The 22583-nt window shown below is 47.6% G+C and overlaps 1 protein-coding gene across 1 annotated transcript; it reads right to left on the reverse strand.

Moving 5' to 3' along the window:
• Positions 1-162: 162 nt before the first annotated feature.
• PM20D1 (peptidase M20 domain containing 1) lies at positions 163-21592 on the reverse strand. Its single transcript, XM_036442589.2, has 13 exons — positions 21329-21592; positions 18509-18595; positions 16486-16718; positions 15914-16000; positions 14042-14175; positions 13619-13738; positions 12766-12841; positions 12330-12391; positions 12011-12089; positions 9310-9381; positions 3100-3268; positions 1074-1173; positions 163-508 (listed from the first exon to the last, which is right to left on the reverse strand). Exons 1-13 carry the CDS (start codon positions 21495-21497, stop codon positions 385-387), a joined length of 1512 nt encoding a protein of 503 aa, XP_036298482.1. The 5' UTR covers positions 21498-21592; the 3' UTR covers positions 163-384.
• Positions 21593-22583: the final 991 nt, after the last annotated feature.

The raw sequence follows: 22583 nt of genomic DNA on the forward strand, positions 1-22583 counted from the left end.
TATTACAGTGTGTGAGTGTGAGTGTGAGTGTGAGTGTGAGTGTGTGTGTGTGTGTGTGCACGCGCTCGTGCATGCTTGTGCTTGCTTATTTTGTTTTTTATTGATTAATTTCAGAGAAAGGGAGGAAGTGGCGGGGGATGGGGAAGAGAGAGAAACACTGAATTGTTGCTCGACTTATTTATGTGTTCCTTGGTTGTTTCCTCTATGTGCCCTGACCAGCGATTGAACCCGTTGTCTTGAAAATCGGGGTGATGCTCTAACCAACGAGCTACCCGGCCAGGGCTACAATGTGGTTTTGACCCAAAGTTTCATCAACGTTGGCTTTCTCCCTTGGGTTAGTTCTGGCCTAGGGCCAGGCACCCTCAATCCAGCTGCTCCAGGACCTCACAATTCATGCAGGTGAGAAACTGGCCTTTGTTCTGTGTCAGCATTCTGGATAAACTCAAAGAGGAATTTCACCTGCATCTCGTAGGCTTGGACTGAGATTCTCTCATTGATTCCATGTATGCTGTTGGGGAAGAGAGAGCCCATAGCTGAAGCACAAGCATTATCGGGGAGCATTCCTCACCCCATACTCCCTGAAACCAGTGGCCTTTGACCCTCTGGGGTAGGAAGTGGGCAAGGTGGGAGAGGCCACTTGTAGGAAGTGAGGTTTCCTAGGAGCCCATGGAAAACCACAGTGAAGGTAACTAATAAACCCCTGGGTAGTTCAAATCATCTCAGGCTCTGGACTCACTCGATAATTTCTCCTCTGAGGAGAAATGATCTTTCTCATTCTCTTTCTCTCAGGCCAGGGCCCCTACCTAGATTTTTCTTAAAGCCAGCACTACTCCCATCCCCACCACCACCCCCATCCCCACATTACTAGGGGCACAAGAGGTTAGGGAGGGACCAATTCCCACACATTCTGGGGAGTGGCAAGACTGGCGGTGAGGAAAGCTGGCCCGTTGGGTTCTACAATGTCTCCATTTCAGTCTGTGCAAACCCTGGCCCTCTCCCATTCTGTGGTCTTCCAGGAGAAAGCAGTGGGGAAGGGACAGGTCAGTTGTATCAAACTTGTTCTACTCACTCACCCACTAAAGTCCTGAGGCGTCAGGTAGACGGGGTTGAACCGATAGATGCCAGTGGTGAGGTTTGTATAATGTCGGCTGTCAGTTTGAGCAATACAAATACCTAGAAAGAGAAGATCAAGAGGAAGCGGGTTTTATCTGAGTAACCAAGCCAAGGAAGAGGTTGGTGGTAGGCTGGCTGAAAAATTAGGACCCCTAGGTCACTGCAGAGCAAAACCTGGGCCCTCCTGGGAGTCTGCGGCTGTGAATATTTGCCACTTAGCCTACTAGTGGTCAAAATCTCACTGAAACACCATTTCAGCCCGAAACATGGAAGATCCTCCTTCGGGCATTAGTGAGCTATCCCTTCAATGACCCAAAGCTGTGTCCTCTCTCCACGATGACCATGGAGGCCAGTACCTTTATTTCATACCCATAGCTAGGTATGCTTAGACATCGACAGGGGTGAGAAAAAGTAGGTTTTTAGAAAAATATATAACATAAGCATACTAATGAAAGAATCAACTCTGTTTCGTGTACTCAGCACTGTAAACCTACTTTTGCCCACCCCTGCAGGTATCCAGAAATATCACTTCTGTATTGCCTCCTCTTTCATCTGTATCGTCCTAGATCAGTGGTCGGCAAACTGCAGCTCGCGAGCCACATGCGGCTCTTTGGCCCCTTGAGTGTGGCTCTTCCACAAAATACCACGGCCTAGGCGAGTCTATTTTGAAGAAGTGGCATTAGAAGAAGTTTTAAGTGTAAAAGATTTGGCTCTCAAAAGACATTTCAATCGTTGCACTGTTGATAGTTGGCTCTGTTGACTAATGAGTTTGCCGACCACTGTCCCGGATCAAAAAGAAACACCCTGGGGGAACTTTACTGTATAAAATGCGATCTTCTTAAAGTGGAACATCACTTCCTGTCATTCTCATCCTCTGTCTTCTGAGGAGTGGGGCTTACAGTCAGATTTAAGTTGATTAAAAAAAAGGTTGCTGTTCTTCTCATGCCCGAGTTTGTGGATGTAGAGTTTCACAGCAAACTCTTTAAGGGCTCATGCCTAGCAGAAGGGTAGGTCCTAAGTATGAGCTTAGACAATGTTTGAGGGGATCCATGATTAAACCTAGATAAAGAAACCGGACATTAGAGCATTTTCTCTTCACAACACAGACCAGAGATTCTCCAACTGTGGTCAGCCATTAGCTGGTGTTAGAATCCCCCGGGATATCTCCTTAAAATGCAGATTCCAGGTTCCTTTCCAGAGCTGGTTAACCCAAATCTTTGGGTATAGGTCCAGGTAATCTGCATTTTAGTAAGTTCCCTAGGGGGATCCTCTTCCACTCTTTTAAAAAATATATATATTTTATTGATTTTTTTTTTTTTTACAAAGAGGAAGGGAGAAGGATAGAGAGCTAGAAACATTGATGAGAGAGAAACATCGATGAGAGAGAAACATCGATCAGCTGCCTCCTGCACACACCCTCCCCCCCTCCCCCCCCACCACCACCAGTGGACTGGAATCGAACCTGGGACCTTTCAGTCCACAGACCGATGCTCTATCCACTGAGCCAAACCGGTTTTGGCCCTCTTACACTCTTAAGAGCCACTGTCTACACAGTGAAGGTACATAGAGGTACTGTAGCTGTGAGAGAAGGGTGTAATTGCCAATGGTATAGGCTGGGTGGTGTTGCTGGGCTTCTGATTCTGAGCTTTGCTGTTGAGTTGTATCCTAAAATGGATCAGAACCAGACTAGGGGAAACTCAGCTGCCTCCACGTCTCTTCCAGGGGAGGACTCTGGGCTGATCCTCTCCTCCATTCACTCTGGTCTAGGTTAGCTAAGAACCCAGGCTTGACATGACCTAATTTATTGTTTCTGCTCCTTTCCTGTTTGCTTTCTCACTTCCACTCCAGGAAAGGGGGGTGGAGACCCATCAGGAGGGGAAGCAGCCAGCTGTTTTTAGGCTCAACAGCTGGGGTGGGGGTAGGGGATTGGATAGAAAACAGTTCTAGCCCCCACCTCCCTCCAGCCACAGCTGATGAAGTCATTACCTGGAACAACAATGTTGATTTCCGGGAAGACGGACTCTATGGTCTGGCGGATCAGCTGGTAGCCCAAGGCCCGGTCATCAAAGGGGCTGACAGGAAGGGGCTCAACGGCTTCTAACACATGGTACTGGACCCGATCATCAACCACAATATCCTTGGCTAGTTTAATGACCTTCAGGGAGGGCACAAAGGGAGTATGTTTTCTTACTAAACTGCTATCCAAGTACTATGGGAATTTAAACAGTCCTGGTTTTTCTTGAGCAAGGCAGAGCTCTGGAGTTACAGAGGAGACTCATGTTAGCACCGGGACCTAACTTCAGCCAGTTGGCTACAGGAGATAGAAGGGCTGGGTCTTCCTGGATCTACAGCATAGTCAATTGACGCTACATGTTTGGGAGACTTGCCTCAGAGCCAGGAAGCAGGAAGGGAATTGGAAAATCAGGAAATGATGGTTCTTTTCCTTGGGTGGTGAGTCATGGGCTGAGTAAGGTGGTAGGAGTCAGCAGAATGCGAAGCTCAACTATCTCGAGGGGAATAGATGTGCTGACCTCACTTCAACCTTCCACCAGCTGGGGACCTCAGACAGGTGATGAACAACAGGTCACACTTCGCTTTCCCTTCTCTGGTCATCCCTACTTCCTGTTTGTAATCAATGGCACTGGGACCAGGAAGATGAGTTCAACACAGACAAAAAGTCAGGAGTTGGGGGACCGGTGTTCAAGTTTTCTCTTTGCCTCCTTTCCTCAGGAAGGAACCTGAGGAAGCTCCTAGAAAAATTCAGTCTGAAATGACTGGAGATGAATCCAGGAAAGGTTCTGGCAGGATATAGACCAGACCCTGAGAATTAGGTCACACGGAGCCATGTGGGACTGGACCAGGGGGCTGCCTTAGGGTGGCCCCCAAACCCACCCAGCCACACAGGGAAAGCCCCAGCACTAGTCTCAACCCACTGGATCAGCAGGTGCTTTAGAACTGTCTGTCCTAGATTGGGGGAGTGTCCCATAGTTGGAGATCACCTAAACAGGGGCATTATCTCAAGAGTACCCATTTTAGGCCAGTGTTTCCTAGAAGCATGCTAGGAGCTGAGTCTGGAAAGGAAATGAGGGTTCCTACTTCTGGCTTAAAAGCCACCATTTGAACCAAACCAATAACCCCACTTTTGGATTGGGGGCGAGAGGGAGGATTGACTAGGGGCTTATTTTCACTCTAGCACTCATATCCCAAATACAATAATACAAAAATGTACATATTCTTGACGCACTGGGAGTTTTCTGAAGTCATTACCTTTGAGGTGGGTTGGGACTGTGCTTGTTGTCCCCCCTGACTCAAATTACTTAGATCCCTGATCCCACAAATTAAAGAGGGCACCCAGATTGGATCCCCAATGAGAGGCCACCAGAGTTCAGTCTTCTCACTAGCTATTAGGCTGGGGCTCACCTCACTCCTGACTCAAGGCAAGTCTCGAGTTTACCTCATTTCTTTACTTCCAGTACTAAGAACATTAAAGGCATGTAAGAAGTGTTTAACACCTGAAATTTAAAAGATGTGGACCAATAAAAATCCTGGGAGCTGCCTCATTAAGTGGCTTATTCAGGGTTAGGCAGTCAGTACCACTGGGTTGGGTGTCTAAATCTAGTAAAAAAGACAACATTTAATTGCTTCCACAGTACATCCAGATTGCAGTGGGGAGAAGCAGAGATAGCAAGAAGGGCGGGGCTCATCCTATATAATAAAAGACTAATATTCAAATTGTCCCCTCGACCAGGAGGAGTTCCACCAGGGGGCGGAGCAGGACTGGCCAGCTGGCCAATCGCCTGCATTCCCTCCCCCTAGCCAGCCCAACCCCACCTGTGCGCAAATTTGTGCACCGGACCTCTAGTTTAAAATGAATTCTCTAATGGTATGAATCCTGACCCAGAATTTGAAGGAGGGATATGAAACTGATGGAGAAAAGGCAAGAAGCAGTCTGAACATGGAAAGGGGTATGTACAAAAACCGAAGATGACATCAAACTTTGTGCCTCAGACAGTCACTCAGTGTCGTATTACCTTGGGAAAGCCCCCTCACCTCTCTGTGCTTCAGCTTGCTCATCTGTTAACATGTGGGTAATAGCAGCACCCACCTGGTGAGTGGTTGTGACCATTACTGAATGTATGTAATGTGCTTAGGCCAGTGCCTGACACATAGTAAAGGCTCAGTGACTGTTAGATGCTAGTTGCTTGTTTAGACTAGAGGGACTGTCCTGGGCAATAAACAGAGGCATAAGGATAGGACTAGGAGGAGGGACGCCCCCAATGGTCTAAGGGACCCCCAAATTACTTTAGAGCATATTAATCTCTTATTTCTCTAAATTCCTATAGCCCTCATAGCACATTCCTACAATAGTATGTTGTTCTCTATTTTCTGTGAACATATATTTTACTTTCAAATGGATGATGAATTAGTTGAAAGCAAGGGCAATGAATACTCAAAAACTGGTGGGTCCAGCTTCCATCTTGGGGTAAGGCTGCTCATTATAACATTCTTGATGGGTTGTCATCCAGCCTGTGCTTGAACACTTCCAGTGGCAGAAAGCTCACCATCACGTGCTCTATTTCATTCTACCTTGGAGCAACTCAGCTAAGAATGTCTTTCTTGTAATGAACTGAGATATGACCTCCTGGAAGCCAAACCCTCCCACCCCCTTTTTTAGTATTGCATGTTCTTCATAGGATAGAATATACTACTAGACACATCATGAACACCCAGCACAATATCACCTCTGTGGCGATTATAGGCAGTGCTCTTGCTGCCTGAATCTGTTCCCCAGGTCTGTGCTCCTACTCAGTCTCAACATAAATGCCCCCTCTGAGGGGCTGATCACTGTATTTAAAGCTGCTCAGTGCTCCTCTCCCACCCCCCAAAATCACTTTGTGACACAGCCTATCCAATAAAAGAGTAATTGACTGTCTCTCCAACACACAAGGAGGCTTTCCATTCCTCACTGGGCAAATTGACTGTCTCTCCAACACACAAGATGGCTGCCCCCATGTGTACACAAGATGGCCAGCAGGGGAGGGCAGTTGGGGTGATCTAGCCTGTGGGGAGGGCAGTTAAGGGTGACCAGGCCTACAGGGAAGGGCAGTTAGGGGCAATCAGGTTGGCAGGGGAGCAATTAGGCATCAATCAGGCTGGCAGGGGAGTGGTTAGGGAGTGATCAGGCTGGCAGGCAGAAGCAGTTATGGGCAATCAGGAAAGCAAGAGGTGAGCAGTTTGGAGCCAGCAGTCCTGGATTGTGAGAGGGATGTCAGATTGGAGAGGGTGCAGGCTGGGCTGAGGGACACACACTCCCATGCACAAATTTCATGCACCGGGCCTCTAGTCATCCTATAATTTTCTTGGTGATACTTATCTCTTTAAAAAAAAACCACTGTGTTCATTGATCCCCTGATGGATGCTGTCTTCCCCACGACAGCCTATGCACCACTCGAATGGGAATCTTGTCATCACTTCCCCAAGTGCTCCTATCAGTGTCTAGCTCATAGTAGCCATTCAAAAACACTTGGGGGATGGAGGAGGGAAGAAAGGAATCTTGCCCTCTAGATGAGTGGACATCCTGTCTCTCAGGAGCTCATTACCATCCCAGGACCCATATACCCAAACTCTCCTTCAAAGGGGGCTCCCTGAAGCATTTTCCAATGGTCTTATTTCCATCCCTCGAGGCCCATTCAGAACAAGCCCTCTTTCCCACCCGGTGGCCTATTGTATTTCTGAAGACTGTGGAGACCTATCTACACCCACAAGGTGGGAAAGAGCAGTAAAGGTGGAGTAAGAGGACTCCGGGAGCTGTCTGTGCTTCCATAGGATCAGCCCCGGGCTCTGTACCTGCAGCCCTCAGACCAGCAGGGAGGGAGTGTTCCTGATGCATGGAACTGGGGCACGAGGGAGTGGAGTGACCGGGACAAAGGGTGCTGTGCGCTTTGGGGATGGTGGAGGCTTTCCATTCCTCACAGGGCAGGTGGGCAGGGTGGGCCTGGGGATTCCAGGGCTTTCATCAGATGGACCGGGGAGGAAAGCCACGGTGGCAGGGGACGAAAGAGGAGGGAAGGGTGGCAGAGCCTGGGGAGATGAAAGCCCCAGCTGGTGGAAACAGCCCTTGAAAAGGCCATGGAGTGGGAATGAGGCTGGAAAAAAACTGGTGGAAAGAAGCTCAATGAGGGGAATTGGGTGATTTCCTGGTCCCACGAGCCCCCAGGGAGGGGACAAAGGCTGGCACCTGATGAAAAGCAGCAGCGCCGGGGGCTCACATGAGTCCCAACCCCCCTGGAGTGGCAGGCTGTTAACCTGTCTCCACCCACACCCCTTCCGCAAAGAGGGGTATGCCTCCCACCGTGTGTGACGCCAGAACTTTCCGCGGGGAAGGACTCGGGGAGAAAGGACCGCGCACATCTAAGTGTGGCTGAGCCTTGATGAACCGCATCAGACACCCAGGAAACACTGCCTTCCCCTAACTCTGCTGAACTCGGAATGTGTTATTTACCTGATAGTGGTTCAGTTGCCCCTTTTGATCATTTTTTGAAGGGTCAGATTTACTTTTTGAATTCTCTTTCGCCCAACCTGATGTTTAAATGAGCTAGATTTTCCCGTGGATGTCAAATATTGTGTAAATTCTACTCACCCTTCAGCTTCCAGCGCAAATGTTACTTCCTCCGGGAAGCCTTGCCGGTGCCCATACAAGGTCTGGTTCCTCATGATATGCTCTAAGAGCACCTGGTCCCTTTCGTCACAGCACTCACCGCAGTCTGCCATTACTCACTCATTGTAATCGTTTTGAAGTTGATGTTTGCGGCATACCATTGCAAGGCTCTGTCATCAACCCTCTTCTCTCCTAACTGTACATATCCTTCCTGTGAGACTTTATGGATGCCAGAGGTTTCAAGTATGCTAACAGCCCTCCAGTCTGTATCTCTGGTCCATTCTCTCTTCAGACCTGAGGTGTTTGTAATTATCTATTAATATATTATGAGCTTCTCAACCTTCTGAATCATTGTATTTCTCCGTGAACATCCTTTTTTTGATTTCCCTAGTTTGGTTAAAGGGATCAGCACCGGGCCAACTACCCAGATGAAAAAAACCTTAGAGCCACCCCACCTTTCTCTCACTGCCTACCTCTCTCTCTCTCTCAGACCTCTTGTAGGCACCCTCTTCTCCACCGCATGACCATGGCCTTGGTTCAGACCTTCACTTCCTCTGCGTTGCTGCCATCACCACTCCCTAAGCAAATCTGAGCGGATCACTGCCCTGTTGGAAGCCCTCTGACAGTTCCCTTCTGCCCACGATGAGCCCACACTCATCAGCATGACATACAAGGCCTTGATCTCCAAACTGCACCTCCATGTCCATCTCCCGTCATTCTCTCCGCGCCCCCCCCCCCCCCCATCCTACTCTTCAGCTCTACTTCACTTGAGCCTGACTCTACATGCCTTACTTCTAGCCGGGTACTTTTGTCCTTCAAGTCCCAGCTCAGATTTCCAGTGGTTAGAGAAGACGTTCCTGACCCTCACAGGGTGCATCAGTTTCCTTCTCTGAACTGGTCCTATTCTCACTGGTTTGTCCCGGATTGTTAGAATCATAGTACAGTGCGGTAGCTTAAAGCACAGAGCACAGAGTCGGGAACCAGGCTGCTGGATGGGTCATCTTGGGCATGTTCTGTGCCCATCCCAGTTTCCCCATTCAATGAGGATAATACAATCCCTACCTCATAGGGTGGTGGTGGGGATTAAATGAGTGTGTGTCTATCTTGGGACAGGCCCACACACAGAGCAAGCCCACTCTGTTTGCTACTATCATTTGTTAGTATTCATTGCCCACTCCCAGACTCCAAGTTTCTCCAAACCACAGAATCTCCTAGCCCCGTGGTCGGCAAACTGCAGCTCGAGAGCCACATGCGACTCTTTGGCCCCTTGAGTGTGGCTCTTCCACAAAATACCTCTGCCTGAGCGAGTCTATTTTGAAGAAGTGGCGTTAGAAGAAGTATAAGTTTAAAAAATTTGGCTCTCAAAAGAAATTTCAATCGTTATACTGTCGATATTTGGCTCAGTTGACTAATGAGTTTGCAGATCACTGGCATAGCCTATCCTATCCGGGAGCCTTTGAAAAATATTGGTTGAACAAATGAGAGACCGGGCCAGCCCTGGGATTGCAGACCAGTCCTCAGGAAGATAGGGTACGTACCTCCTGGACTGTCTGTGCCGGGTGAATCCTGAAGTTGACTGTAGCCCGGGCCACTGGGGGGATGACATTAACCTAGAGGGAGAAATACACAGCCTGGCCTGAGCCGATCTCAAATTCCTATACCCGACTCCTGCCCAGGAAATGCCAACTACCACCAGGAGGAGGGAGAGGGAGCTGATTTGATTTAAAGGTCAGGGGCTTAATATTTTTAATAATTTATCTTTATTGTTAAAGCATTTCGGGTGCCCCTGCCCCTCTCACTGACCCCTCCCACCCTTCTCCCCTTTCTCCCCAGGCCTTCACCGCACTATTGTCTGTGTCCACGGGGCTTAATCTTTTTAGTCAGCCCCTTGTCTTCCCTGGGCCCTGGGCATGTGGCTGTGCTCAGAGCTAGGGGTGTGTCTGCTTTAGGGCTGGAGGGCACCACAGAGCACTGCTCAGAACAAGAGGACTTCCTCTGTGATGCTGGGCACCTCTGTTTTGGCCCTGGGGTGGGGGGCACCATTGGCAGTCTTCTGTGATTGCTTTCCTTCCCAGGGGGCCTGGGACCTTTCTGCAAGAGTTAGTGTTAGTGCATCCACAGGACAGGGCGCTGGGAGCCTCACAGGCCCATCATGGCAGGTCTGATCCTGAGGGGATTGTGGTGGTGCTGCTGCTGGCGGTTTCCCACATCAGTTGTGAAATTGGACTCTGTCCTCTGCCTCCAGGAAGAACCAGGACTAACTGGAGAAGAGAGCTAAGTGATGGAGGGCATTTACCCCCTTCAGAGGCCGTGAGAAAACAGATTCCCCAATTGCATATCTTTCTTTTAACTAACTGGTATGTGCAAAAAAGCACCAGGCCAGGGACAGGAGAACTGGGCTGTTACAAATGAGACGTCTGATCTTGAATAAGTGCGACTTCTCTTCCTTCCTTTCCTGTTGACAGTATTACAGATGTCTTCCATTTTCTCCCCTTTTTGCCCTCCTCTACTCAACCCCCTATACCTCTATTTCTTTTTTATTTTTAAATATATTTTATTAATTTTTTACAGAGAGGAAGGGAGAGAGATAGAGAGTTAGAAACATCGATGAGAAAGAGTCATCGATCAGCTGCCTCTTGCATACCCCCCACTGGGGATGTGCCTGCAACCAAACATGCCCTTGACCGGAATCAAATCCGGGACCCTTTAGACTGCAGGCTGATGCTCCATCCACTGAGCCAAATCGGCTTCGGCTATACCTCTGTTTCTTAACTGGCAATTGGGGCAATAGTTCTCACAGAGCTGTTAGGAAGATCAAATGGAGTAACAAATGTTAAAGTATTCTAGACAGATAAAAACACCATTGAAAGTAAAGAACCACAGCCGAAACCGGTTTGGCTCAGTAGATAGAGCCTGTGGACTGAAAGGTCCTAGGTTCAATTCCGGTCCAGGGCATGCACCTTGGTTGTGGGCACATCCCCAGTAGGAGGTGTGCAGGAGGCAGCTGATCGATGTTTCTAACTCTCTATCCCTCTCTGTAAAAAAAAAAAAAAAAAAAAAAAATCAATAAAAAATATTAAAAAAATAAATAAATAAAGTAAAGTACACAGTACCATTATTGCATGGACACCCTAGGCTGCTAGTGAAGATAGTTCTGGTCTGGCTGACATATGCCGGGGATTATTTCTGAGGTCCCATTCACTTTCTCCTCAACCTGGGCTCCACAAAGCTACACTGTATCCTAGGCGATCAGTGCTAGTTAAAGTGGTGTTGGTGGTGCTTATGCTAACAGGAGTAAACCTATTATTTCAGAAAGGCCTATACCCATGCTAACTAGCATGGCTGGGCTTTAAAAAGAGATGCCCTGAGTAGCCAGTCCAATTGGAAGTAGACCAATTTGCTGAGAAGTAGCTCTTAGAATAAAAATGTACCAATGTACTATTCACTTGAAAATGATTTCTATTAAAGTAAACCTCACGGACAATTTGTTTGTCACGGCCACCCAATATTTAGTGTATTTTGAGAGTGACAGTGTATATAGTTAAATGCTGTATATATCACAAATGTTATAGGTTTTATAAAGGGCAGATGAGTTTATCTTTTAAACTCAGGGTAACACTAGGGGAAAAAAATACATTAATCACTCATTAAACTTGGGTATTTCTTTCAAAATCTGAGGAAGAGTAATAAAAAAGATCTTTGCGAATAGATAGGTTAGAAACCTTTAGTCTACATGACCAAAATGCTAGGTTAGTATACTAGTATAACAGGTTGAATCAGTATAGATCACAAGGATGAACTCCCAAATAAACCCCCTTCACACTAGGGTAATTTTTTTTTTTTTTTTTTTTAAATACAACCTGAAGAACATGGACACCCTGTAAACTTCTAATATCCAAAATTTGGCCAGCGATTTCAGCGTTTGTAGACCTAGCTAGAACTCTTTGTGTGTGTGCGTGTGTACAGAGCACTTTGAAACATTGATACCTTCCAAAGTGCTGTGAACATGGAAGCAGGTCTACAGAAAACCCCGTGAGCCTCGGTAATCCTTGGTGGTGCCTTCACCATCTACAAGGAGCTCGAACCCTTGCTCTTGAGGCTTACCTAACTGATGACATTGGGCCTTCCTATTATTCCAACTGTAACCAGATGAGGGAGGAGCCAGGGGAGAAAGACAAGGAATGGAGGGGTGGCAGGCAGTGAGGACAAGGTAGATGGGAGGAGCCCAAGCGATGTTACCTTGATCCCTGCATTGAACATGGTGACTGCCGTAGTCGTCCTGACCAGCGCATTGGATATATTGTCCCTCTCCATTAATCTAAGCAAAAGGACTAAAATCAGATGTTGTCCATTGGGGGGAAAATGGGCTGGAGAACCACCCACTTTCCTGAACCTTGAAGAGGTCTTTAAGATTAGGAGGGATGTCCTGTCTATGAATTACGTATAGTGTTTGGTGGCTGAGGAACAATTATTAGGCCCAATAGAGCCTAGGAGAGGGGATGGGTGGTGGGTAGATTTGGGGTAGGGGTGTGTGAGGGAAGGAAAGATAAAACTTTACCTGCTCACAATGGGCCAAAATAGCCACAGGTTGTTGAAGATTACATTGACAGGGAAGGAAAACTGAAAGAAAGAAGAAGCATGTCAGCAGGATTTCAGAGGAGTCAGCAGAACAGGGTTGCTGTACCTGAGGCCTGGGGCTCTTCCTGCTTTAGATCTGCCTGAGGGCCTTTAGCGGTAACCTCAAGGATGAGTGGGAACAGGCTCCCAAAGGGTGCCTGGGTGTGTGAGGTCTTAGGGTCTCAGCTAAGCACCAAGAACCTCAAGGAACAAGCCAGATCCTTGTGTCTTGGCTCAGCCACTGGCTGAGAACGGGTGAGAACAGGCAGCGCACTGGCACGCCGTAGGGCCCTTGTATTACTCTCAAGGCTACTTCTCTGCCACCCTTTCCTCCTCTTCCACGGCTGCCCAGGAGCACGTGAGACTTCTCCCCACACCTCCGTAGCCAGTTGCTGCAATGTTATTTTCAAGAGCCCGCTTCCAAACATGTTCGGCATCGGTGTCTGCTCCAGCCTGGAAGAGAAGAGAAGTTCGTACCCAACCCCAGGCAGGATCCACATCTGAAGAGGAAGGGGGAGACAGGATGTGGGCCTGGCCAGGAGGTCTCCTATTCACCTCCACCAATCAACCATTCAAAGATCTCAGGACACAAGCAAGACCATCTCTTCACCACTAGTCTTTTCTACCACATCTGAATTAGGGCACCCCCAGCCCCCATATCACCTACCACAAGGTAGCCCAATTGTTAGTCTCTTCCACTAACTGTGAGTTACTTGAGGAAAAACTGTTTTTTTCCATGACTGTTATGCCCACGACTAGGCACAAAGCCTGAACATGGTAGATAGTCAGTTGAATATTTAATTCAATAAATATAGTTCTTCTTTCCACTTTGCTAAAAAAACACACACACACCCAGATAGAGGGGAACACTGGTACAGAGCCTCCTGTCCTCACCCACACCCAGAGGCCTTTATTTATCTCTGCCCTCTTCTCAGGCAGGTGGAGAATTTAGACAGTGGACGTCATTGCCGGCTTGTATTTCTAACTTCTGGTCTGGACCTTGTCCAGATACTTGACCTAGCTTTTGTTTGCTGGCCTTTGCTTGCCATATGGGTGGGTCTCCTTCTGACCTCTAGCTCTTGTCAGGGTACTGGTGGCTCTGTTCTCCCTGCAGCCCTCACCCTGGCTTCTCAGCCCCACTTCAGGACAGGACACTCAAACTCAAAGTGGGCAAGTGCCAGGGCTTCCATCCTGAGTCCGGCCGAGGGAGCAAGGCCAGGGGTTGCTCACCGGCTGACAGCAGCTGCGAGGATGCCAATGCTAGTCTCCTTCGGAGGAGCTGAGGAGTGGCCTGGAGTCGAGTTTACTTCCATCATGAGGTCAAGTGAACCCTTCTCTGAGACCGAAACCCTGCAGGGAAGGATCAGAGAGGGCCTCCTGTCTTCTTCTCACCTTAAATTATCCCACAGGCCCACAGACCAATCTGCACAGTGGGTGAGGGGGTCAGCTTCATGCTACTTGAAGAAATCCACACTTTAAGAGGAGCAGGGGGGAGGGGAGTCCAGAACTGGTCACAACTCAGGGAGATTAAAGCAAGAGGAGTACAATATAGCTGTTTAAGCATGACTTACAGTTAGTAGGCTGGGTCATCGCAGATGGGTGGGAATGCCTTCCAAAGTTCTGGGGGTTTGTGGAGGGGGTTGCTTTACTCACATGGCAAAGGGCTTCTTGAGGCTGGGAATGAAACCATCCATGATGAAGCTACCCTCATCCACAATGAAGGCGAGCTGGACACCCCTCGCCTGGAGGAGGGCTGAGATCTTCTGAGCCCCATGTGCCCCTGACACCTGCAGATATTGAACCCGGAGCCACAATCTTTCTCAGCCAGACTTCCAGAGACAGCTAACGGAGACCCGTTCGGCTTAGCCAGGGGCTCCAATACCTCCCTGCCCGATCTCTTCCTTGGAGAAAAGGGGTGGGGACAGGGCTCTGGACAATACAGCCTCACAGATTCCTGGAATGTCAGAGCTGGAAGGGCCAAACACGCCACGTTTCACAAATAAAGAAACTGGGACCCAGAGAGTGAAGTAATTTGCTGAGGGTCAAAGTAAGCAGCATCACTGGAAATCACATATTCACTGATCTCCCTGTTATTTCTCGTTGCATCACACCAATGTTTCCTAAAGTTTAGTTGACGGACCACCTGCCTGCCTCAGATATTACCAGGGAGTGAGCTAGACATTCAGATATACCGTATGTGTATCATTAAGTGAAAGAAGCCAATCTGAAAAGGCTAACTACCATATAATTCCAACTATCTGACACTCAGGAAAAGGGAAAACTATGGAGAGAGTGAAAACATCAGTGGTATGCAGACTGGTACAACCACTATGGAAAACAGTGTAGAGTTTCCTAAAAAAAAATTAAAAATGGAACTGCCATTTGACACAGTGTTCTCACTTCTAGCAATACATCCTCAGAATCCTGAAATGCCAACCAGAAAGAATATATGGATCCCTATGTTCATAGCTGCGTTATTTACAGTAGACAGGATCTGGAAACAGCCCATGTGCTCATGAGTGGATAAAAAGGCTGTGGTACATTTACACAATGGTATACTATGCAGCTGTAAAGGGATATATTATTACCCTTAGAGACAGCATGGGGAGACCTGGACATTATTATGCAATTGACATAAGCCAATTGGAGAAAGACAAATATCACATGATCTCACTTATATATCGAATATAATGAACAGACTAAGCTGATGAACAAAATAAAAGCAGTGGCATGGAAACATGGAACAGAATGATGAACTCAGAGGGAGTGAGGGAGGGAGACTGGGAGAGATTGACCAAAGAACTTGTATGCATACACGCACAGCCCATGGACAGACGATAGGGTGGCGAGAGCCTGTAGTAGGGTGGTGGGAACTGGGTGGAGGGGGGACAGTGGGGGAAAAGAGAAGCCATCTGTAATACTCTCAACAATAGAAATTAAAACAAAGACCAGTGGTTGCGAGGGGTTAAAGGAGGGAGAGAGGGATGAATAAGCAGGCACAGAGGAATTTAGAGGCAGTGAAAATACTCTGTAGGATACGATAATGATGGGTACAAGTCATTGTACATTTGTCCAAACCCATGGAATGTACAACACCAAGAGTGAACCGTACCGTCAACTAGGAGCTGTGGGTGATGTGTGTCAATATAGGTTCAATTGAACAAAGGTACCACTCTGGTGGGGGACGGTGAAGTGATACGTGGGGGAGGCTATAAATGTGTGGGGGTAGGGAGTATATAAGAAATCTCTTTATATTCTCAATTTTGTCATGAACCTAAAACTGTTCAAAAAAAAAAAAAGAGTCTTTTAAAAACAAATTCAGATCTATGACACAGGGCCCAGGAATCTGCCTTTTGGTCAAGGGCCTTAGATAGTTCTGGCACACAGATACACCAAGAAGTGGGCAAACCACCACACCACATCCTGAAGACCCTCACCTGGGGAGCAAATTGGTGTGAGTGAGGACACCCCCACCCCGGGGCCCATAGGGGTCCCAGAGATAGGTATAGGATGAAGAGGCTCTACCTCCTCATCATGGCCCAGAGCGATGAAGAAAGATCTTCGGGGGATGTAATTTCTGATCAGCAGGAGCTCCAAGGCCTGCAGGATGGCCTGGGGGACAGAACCATGCAGAAGAGGGAAAGGGTTATTATCTAGTGGGAGTACCTGGGCATGAGACATTCCGCTACCTGCACCACCGCTGGTGTGACTAGGATTGGCTAGATTCTCTTTAAATTTCAAATTGTCCTGGGGGGATGGCATGTAGGAAAGCAGAGCTCTGCTTAAAACCTTCACCACCTGGACAAAAGTATAAATTTATCAAGGTCAGAGCTGCAAAGGTCTCTGGGGATCATCTACTCTGAACCCTATTTATTTTTTCTGATTGAGAAATCAAGGCCCAGAAAAGGAAAGTGACAAACTGATGGCTGGAACCAGGTCTCATGGAGCCAAGGTTCTTTCTACCATCATGACCTCCTGCCTCCTAGGGGTCAGCCGAGCACCTCTCTCTACCCCCTCCCACCCTTCCTCCCCTTGCCCCCCAAACCCCTGGGTTGATCTTTAGGGCCCCAAGGCAGAGGGAATATAGCATTTCAGACCATCACAGAGTTCTTGTTGTCTAGTGTGCCTCGGCCATAGATGAAGCCATCACGTTCTAACCCAGAGAACGGAGGCACCTCCCAGTCCTGGTCAGGGGCAGGCACCACGTCGATGTGAGCCAGCAGCATGTAGGGCTGCAAGCTTGGGTCTGAGCCTTGGACAGTGAACAGGTGGCTGTATTCTCCCACGACTTCGTGCCGGATAAAGCTGGTTCTGAACACAGTAGGAAAGACTAGAAGCAAAGGGATGGAAAGCAGGGAGAGAAAGTCAGATTTAAGTTTCCTCTGGTCTCCCACCATTTGGTGCCCTGCTCTTAAAAAAAAAAAAAAAAAAAAAAAAAGTAGTCCTAACCAGTTTGGCTGAGTGAATGGAAGATCGGCTTTCGGACTCAAGTGTCCCAGGTTCAATTGCGATCAAAGGTATTTACCTTGGTTGTGGGCACATCCCCAGTAGGAGCGTGTAGGAGGCAGCTGATCGATGTTTTTCTCTCATCAATGTTTCTAGCTCTCTATCCCTCTCCCTTCCTCTCTGTAAAAAAATCAATAAAATATATATTTTATAAAAAGTAGACTTCTTTAGGAAGCCTTCTGGGACAAAGCCAGTCTGATTACTGAGTTGCCCGCACAATCTCTGAAATTTGTCTTTTCCATATTTCAATTGGCAATTTCTATACAGTGATGTACATGTCAAGACTCCACCATTATGACAGTCAATAGCTCAAGATGCTGGTCTGCCCTATATAACATGTTGTCAGAAGTACATGGGATAGGGCTCTGCAAACGAGGGATGTGTTAAATTTTGAAGAGAGGAGGCCCCAGTATCCAAGTTACTTGGAACCGCCCATGACCCTTGCCTGTAAATTGGAGATATTTTCTTTTAAAAAACAGTACTCCTGCCGGAACCGGTTTGGCTCAGTGGGTCCCAGGTCAGGGGCATGTACATTGGTTGTGGGCACATCCCCAGTCGGGGGTGTGTAGGAGGCAGCTAATCGATGTTTCTCTCTCATTGATGTTTCTATCTCTCTATCCCTCTCTTTTCCTCTCTGTGAAAAATCATATTTATTTACACACACACACACACACACACACACACACACACATACATACACACAACCAAAAAACCCCCACAAAACAGTACTCCTACTGTTTGTGTTACATGGACATAAAAGATTGTTCTGTTCAGCACAAGGCCACACTTCCGCACCCAGGTGTGAATGTTCCCATTATTATTCAGGTCACAGATAAGTCTTAACACAGGTGGCCTTAGACACAAGGGAGGAAAAGCTTTGCTCTCCCTCCGGGCTTTGTTGGAAGACTCCACAAATACCAACAGGGATACCTGGAAGCAGAAGCCCGAAGTAGACTATGCTTTTGTTTTGTCAGCCAGCTTGTCTAGCTGACTGTCACTGTACATTTAGTTCCGTATTTTTGTCTCCTATTTACTGCAGACATCCGGCCTGGCCTCAGCCTGGCCGCTGGACATTGGTCCCAGAGCCACCTGGCCCAGGTAGAGAGGGGTCTACTTGCTGCCTCCAGGCCAGCTTCTCCCATCCCTGACAACTCTGGAGGGGCTGCTTTTTATTTGATTTAGGGAGGTGGCCTTACTTCTCTCCAGGAGCTTTTCATATGGGGAGCAGGGAGTTCCAAATCTCCTTCTCCCCCTTGACCCATTCTCCAGCTCATGGGTGGTGGGGGTGAGGAGAGAGAACCAATAATGATAGCTCAAGGTTTCTTACTGCCTAGAAACTCAGAAATGTGTTAGAAATGAAGTAGGGCCTGTATAGGTGGAATGCATTTGTGTGTGTATATGTGAATGTGAATGTGAATGTGTGTGTGTGTGTGTGTGTGTGTGTGTGTGTGTGTGTTTGTGTGTGAAGCATGGGGTACAGTTCTGGAAACTTGCACCAAAAGAAGGAATTCCTAGCCCCACCCTCTGTTTTACTGACTGACACTGATCACCTTGTTATAGCATTGTGTCCCCAGCCCGAACTCCCCCACCCTTTCCCCACGCTGCGTGGCTGACCTCTGTGCATGTATTCTCCAAACTCAGCCAGGGCTGTGGTGTTGAACTCCCCGGGGTTGAAAGACACCGTTGGGATCTGGATGGCACCTGCCGAAGTCGAAAAGTCAGATATGGGAGATTACAGGGGACCACAGCCTTTGGTTTTCCCACAACCTTCTGCGCATAAAAATAGCTTTTACATTCATTATCTTATCGTGTGTGTGTGTGGGGGGCGAGGGGGGGATGGGATAGGGAGGTTAGAGCTGCTCAGATTGTCCTGAAAGGAGCAGCAGGACCGGGATTTAAGCACAGGTTTGTTTAGGTTACTATGGTTCCCAAAGGAAAATAAAACCCAAGACTGGGGAGGGGGAGGAGAGTAGATTTTGGACCCTGGCACTGATTGGGAAGCTGCTGCTATAAATTGCTCCCCAAGGCCTCACGCTGCCTCTGAAACCATCATCCCTGTGATGAATCAGGAGCCCACAATCCTGAGTCCCTCCATGAATGAGGCTTTGTGTGCAGAGAGCAGGCTTATTACTCATGGGCTGGCTTAACTAGAGGCGCTCTGGTCTCTCAGGAGGCAGTTTTGCATTTTTTTTTTTTTTTCTCACCATACCTGAGAAGGGGTTAGATTTAGAGGCTCCCAAATAAGTTCTTCAGTCCTAAAGAATCTCATCTGCCCTCCCCAGATGTTTCAGTTCCTGACTTGCCAATAGGCTCATCCCTTTGAGCCAGGAAGTGTTTGCACTCTTAGAAAGTTCCATTATTAAAATTAAAAAAAAAAAAAAAGTTGCAACAGCATGGATGGACCTGGAGAGCATTGTGCCAAGCCCAGTCAGAGAAAGATATATATTACATAACCTCACTCATTTGTGGAATATAATGGACACCATAAACTGATGAACAAAAATAGAGCCAGAGCCAGAGAAGCATCTAACAAATCGTCCATACAGCCTAAGAGGGAAGGCAGGGGAGGTAGGGGAGGAGAGAAGGGGGCGGTAAGAGATCAACCAAAAGACTTGTATGCATGTATATGAGCATAACCAATGGACACAAACAGTATCGGGGTGAGGGCATGTGCTGGGGGGTGGGAGCGGCTGGGGAGAGGTCAATGGGACAAAAAGGAGATGTATGCAATACTTTAAACAATAAAGAATTTAAATTAAAAAAATTAAAGAAGTGCCATTATCAAAATTCAAACACCACTGGGAGGAGGAACAGAATTTATGATAATATTTGATTAGGCAGCTACCCCAAAACACACCGGGGAAAATGCACCTGGAGAAGCTTGAAGTCCAGGGAGGGCCTCTGAAAGACAAACTTATGTCTGTACTCAGTTTTTTTCCTAAGGATCAGCCCTACATCACAGCCCACCACATACAATAGATGGGGAAGCCACGGTTCAAAAGGATTAAATAAACTGCCTACATGAGAGGCAGACCAAGATGTGAACTCAGGTACTGTGTCTGTCCCCTGTTCAGTTCTCAGTTGTGCTGATCTAAGGTTTAGAACCCACTTTAGGTTCTTACCATTACTTTTGCTTTCTTCTGTGCAGAGATTCTGGTGAGCAGTGGCCCCATGCCTTTCTGAAGATGATTTATCCTACGCTTTCAAAGAGCCGGCTTTGCCCTCAGGCCTATCACTCCAGCGTCCCCACATTTTGTATTCAATTACAGGGCTTTGCCTTTGCCCCCTGCCTGCACATGTTTGCATACGTAGTTCCTTTTAATCCATTAATTAATGAAGGGGGAGAGGGGCCAAGCCCAGTGGGGAAGAAGGACCTCATTATCCCACAGGATCCAGCACTCAACAGAAATTTTTGTTTTCCTCCTGGAAAAATGCAGATTCAAAAGGTAGATGAACTGAAGCCTTGGTTTGAGGTCTAGGGGAAAGAGGACCTTCAATTAGCAGAAGAAATTAGGAACATGCCACACTCCAGGAACACCCTCCACATCCCTTCCTGGAGCCATCTGGTGTCCAGTGGGTCCTATAGGTGCTAGGTGTTGTCACCCAGTGCCCACTACTTGCTGTGGGGTTCTGGGGAAGATCATTTAAGTGAGCTAACCTTCAATTTCCCAACTCTGTAGGTGATAAGATTAAGATCATTTCACATTAAAATTACAGAGAGGTTTAACGGAATACTGTGCAGCTGTAAAAAAAAATAAAAAAAATAAAAGAGGGATCTCTTACCCTTTGGGACAGCATGGATGGACCTGGAAAATATTATGCTAAGCGAAATAAGCCAATCTGATAAAGACATGATCTCACTTATTTGTGGAATCTAAATGAGCAGAATGAATTGACCAACAAAATAAAACCTGAAGCAGGGAGGTATGGGGCGATGTGGAGTTGGGGTAATGAGAGAGATAAACCAAAGAACTTATATACTTACTAGTACAGGCATAACCCCTGGACCGGGGAATAGGGCAGAGAAGACATGGGGGTGAAGTAGGGTGGGTAGGGGCTGGGACGATGGAGGTAAAAGAGGGGAAAAGTGGAGATATCTAATACTATACACAAAAAAAGGTTTTTGTTTTTTAAAAAACACATACAACTTCTAAAGGTTAAAATTACAAATAAAAAGGCCAGCAGGGGCTAGGGTGAGTGGCTGCCCTGCCAACAGAAGCGAAGTTGGGAACGTCCAGATGAGGTAGGAAACACGGAGACCCCAGAAGTCAGGCCTGTGGGAGAGGCGGCGTCCCTAAGCCCTGGCACGACCATGACGGGTCGGGATGGGGGCGAGGGTGGGCTGTGATGTGCAGGACACTCTGATGTGACAGGAGAGCGGGGTACTGAGCTGGGCCTGGGGGAGAGGGACGGGCGGAGGCGACCCAGGCTCACCTTTCAGCGATTCCTTCATCGTGACGCTTTCCTCTTGGCTGAACTGAGAAGGAATTCGCGACGCCCTCCGATGCTCGGCGTCCCTCAGGCCCTTGGACCTGGGGACGGTGGCGATCCCTAGCAGCAGCGTAGCCGCCAGGGTCAGCGCGCAAACGTACGGCCGAGCCATCCTCCCCTCAAGTTCCAGCTGCTAGTCTGTGGCTGGAGTTTGGACCCAAACGTTCAGCCCGCGGTCTTCGCCCGTCATTGCTACGATTCCCGCATGGCCTTAGCCCCACCTCCTTCTCAGGCCAGGCCAATCATCGTTGGCACAGGGGTTTGGGGCCAACCAATCGACGGGGCCGCCCCGCCCCCCAGGCACGCAAAGCCTTTTGGGAATTGTGGTTTTCAGCCCTCTTGCAGGCTAACGTGGAGTGGAGGTCAGGCAGGGCTCCAGGCATGTGACAAGTCAAGTCCGTGCTTGATCTACTTTGAGAGAACTGATAAATCCCTTGCTATAGGATACTAAATCAAATTAAAGAAGTGGTGGGGAGAAAGCAAAATAAAAGCTTGTCAAAGTTCACAAACGGCAGAAGTAAAAGCAATCACTGAAGTAGTAATGAGTAAAAAAATTTATTGTGCACACACCAAAAAGACAGTTTGCAAAACAGGGGGCATTTAAACCAAAACATGAAATGAGGACCATGGTTATATTGTTAGAAAGTACCTTATGTAGTGAGAAAAGCAGTGGCTATTCTTCACAGTAATTGGTTGCAATTTTAGAATTTTCAGTGGTTTCCTCCTATCAACTGTGGCACACAGTTCAGGTTTTGCTTATGATTTTTCAGAGGCATGAGCAAGAAATGACTCATGTCAAGTTAGTCTTGCAACATAAGATAAATTGAGCTTGTTTGGATGACTAAACTGGTTTTATCTGCTCAGGGAAAATCAAGGCTGGTTTCTATTTGGTTTTGATTTTAATCATTCCCCCATTTTGGGCATTCTTTCAGCAAGCCAAGAGTATGACCAAGCACCGCTGACCTGATCAGGTTGAAAAATCATTTATCTGATGTTCCCATTGGTTGAGTAGTCAGGCCAGGGAGCCACGAAGCCACCACCTTCATAATTTATGTGTTTATCGTTGATTTCATTCAATTGTTTGATTCTGATAGACACCATTTGGCATGTGTGTGGCTGCTGACAGACATTTAAAATCTTTGAGAGTATATAACATATTAGAAAAGTGAATGTGATGAACATGGGGAGACTAATAGCC

Source organism: Pipistrellus kuhlii, unplaced genomic scaffold, assembly GCF_014108245.1.
Source record: "Pipistrellus kuhlii isolate mPipKuh1 unplaced genomic scaffold, mPipKuh1.p scaffold_m20_p_18, whole genome shotgun sequence".
In the NCBI taxonomy this organism is placed as follows: Eukaryota; Metazoa; Chordata; class Mammalia; order Chiroptera; family Vespertilionidae; genus Pipistrellus; species Pipistrellus kuhlii.

What these genes read in the sequence shown, in the direction of transcription:
- PM20D1 (XM_036442589.2), bottom strand. Translation starts at nt 21,497, where the DNA reads ATGGCTCGGCCGTACGTTTGCGCGCTGACCCTGGCGGCTACGCTGCTG. An exon ending in ACAACAAGAACTCTGTGATG is followed by an intron (nt 16,001 to 16,485) that starts GTCTGAAATGCT and finishes TCTGTCCCCCAG; the next exon opens with GCCATCCTGCAGGCCTTGGA. An exon ending in CGGCACAGACAGTCCAGGAG is followed by an intron (nt 3,269 to 9,309) that starts GTACGTACCCTA and finishes CCCTCCCTGAAG; the next exon opens with GTCATTAAACTAGCCAAGGA.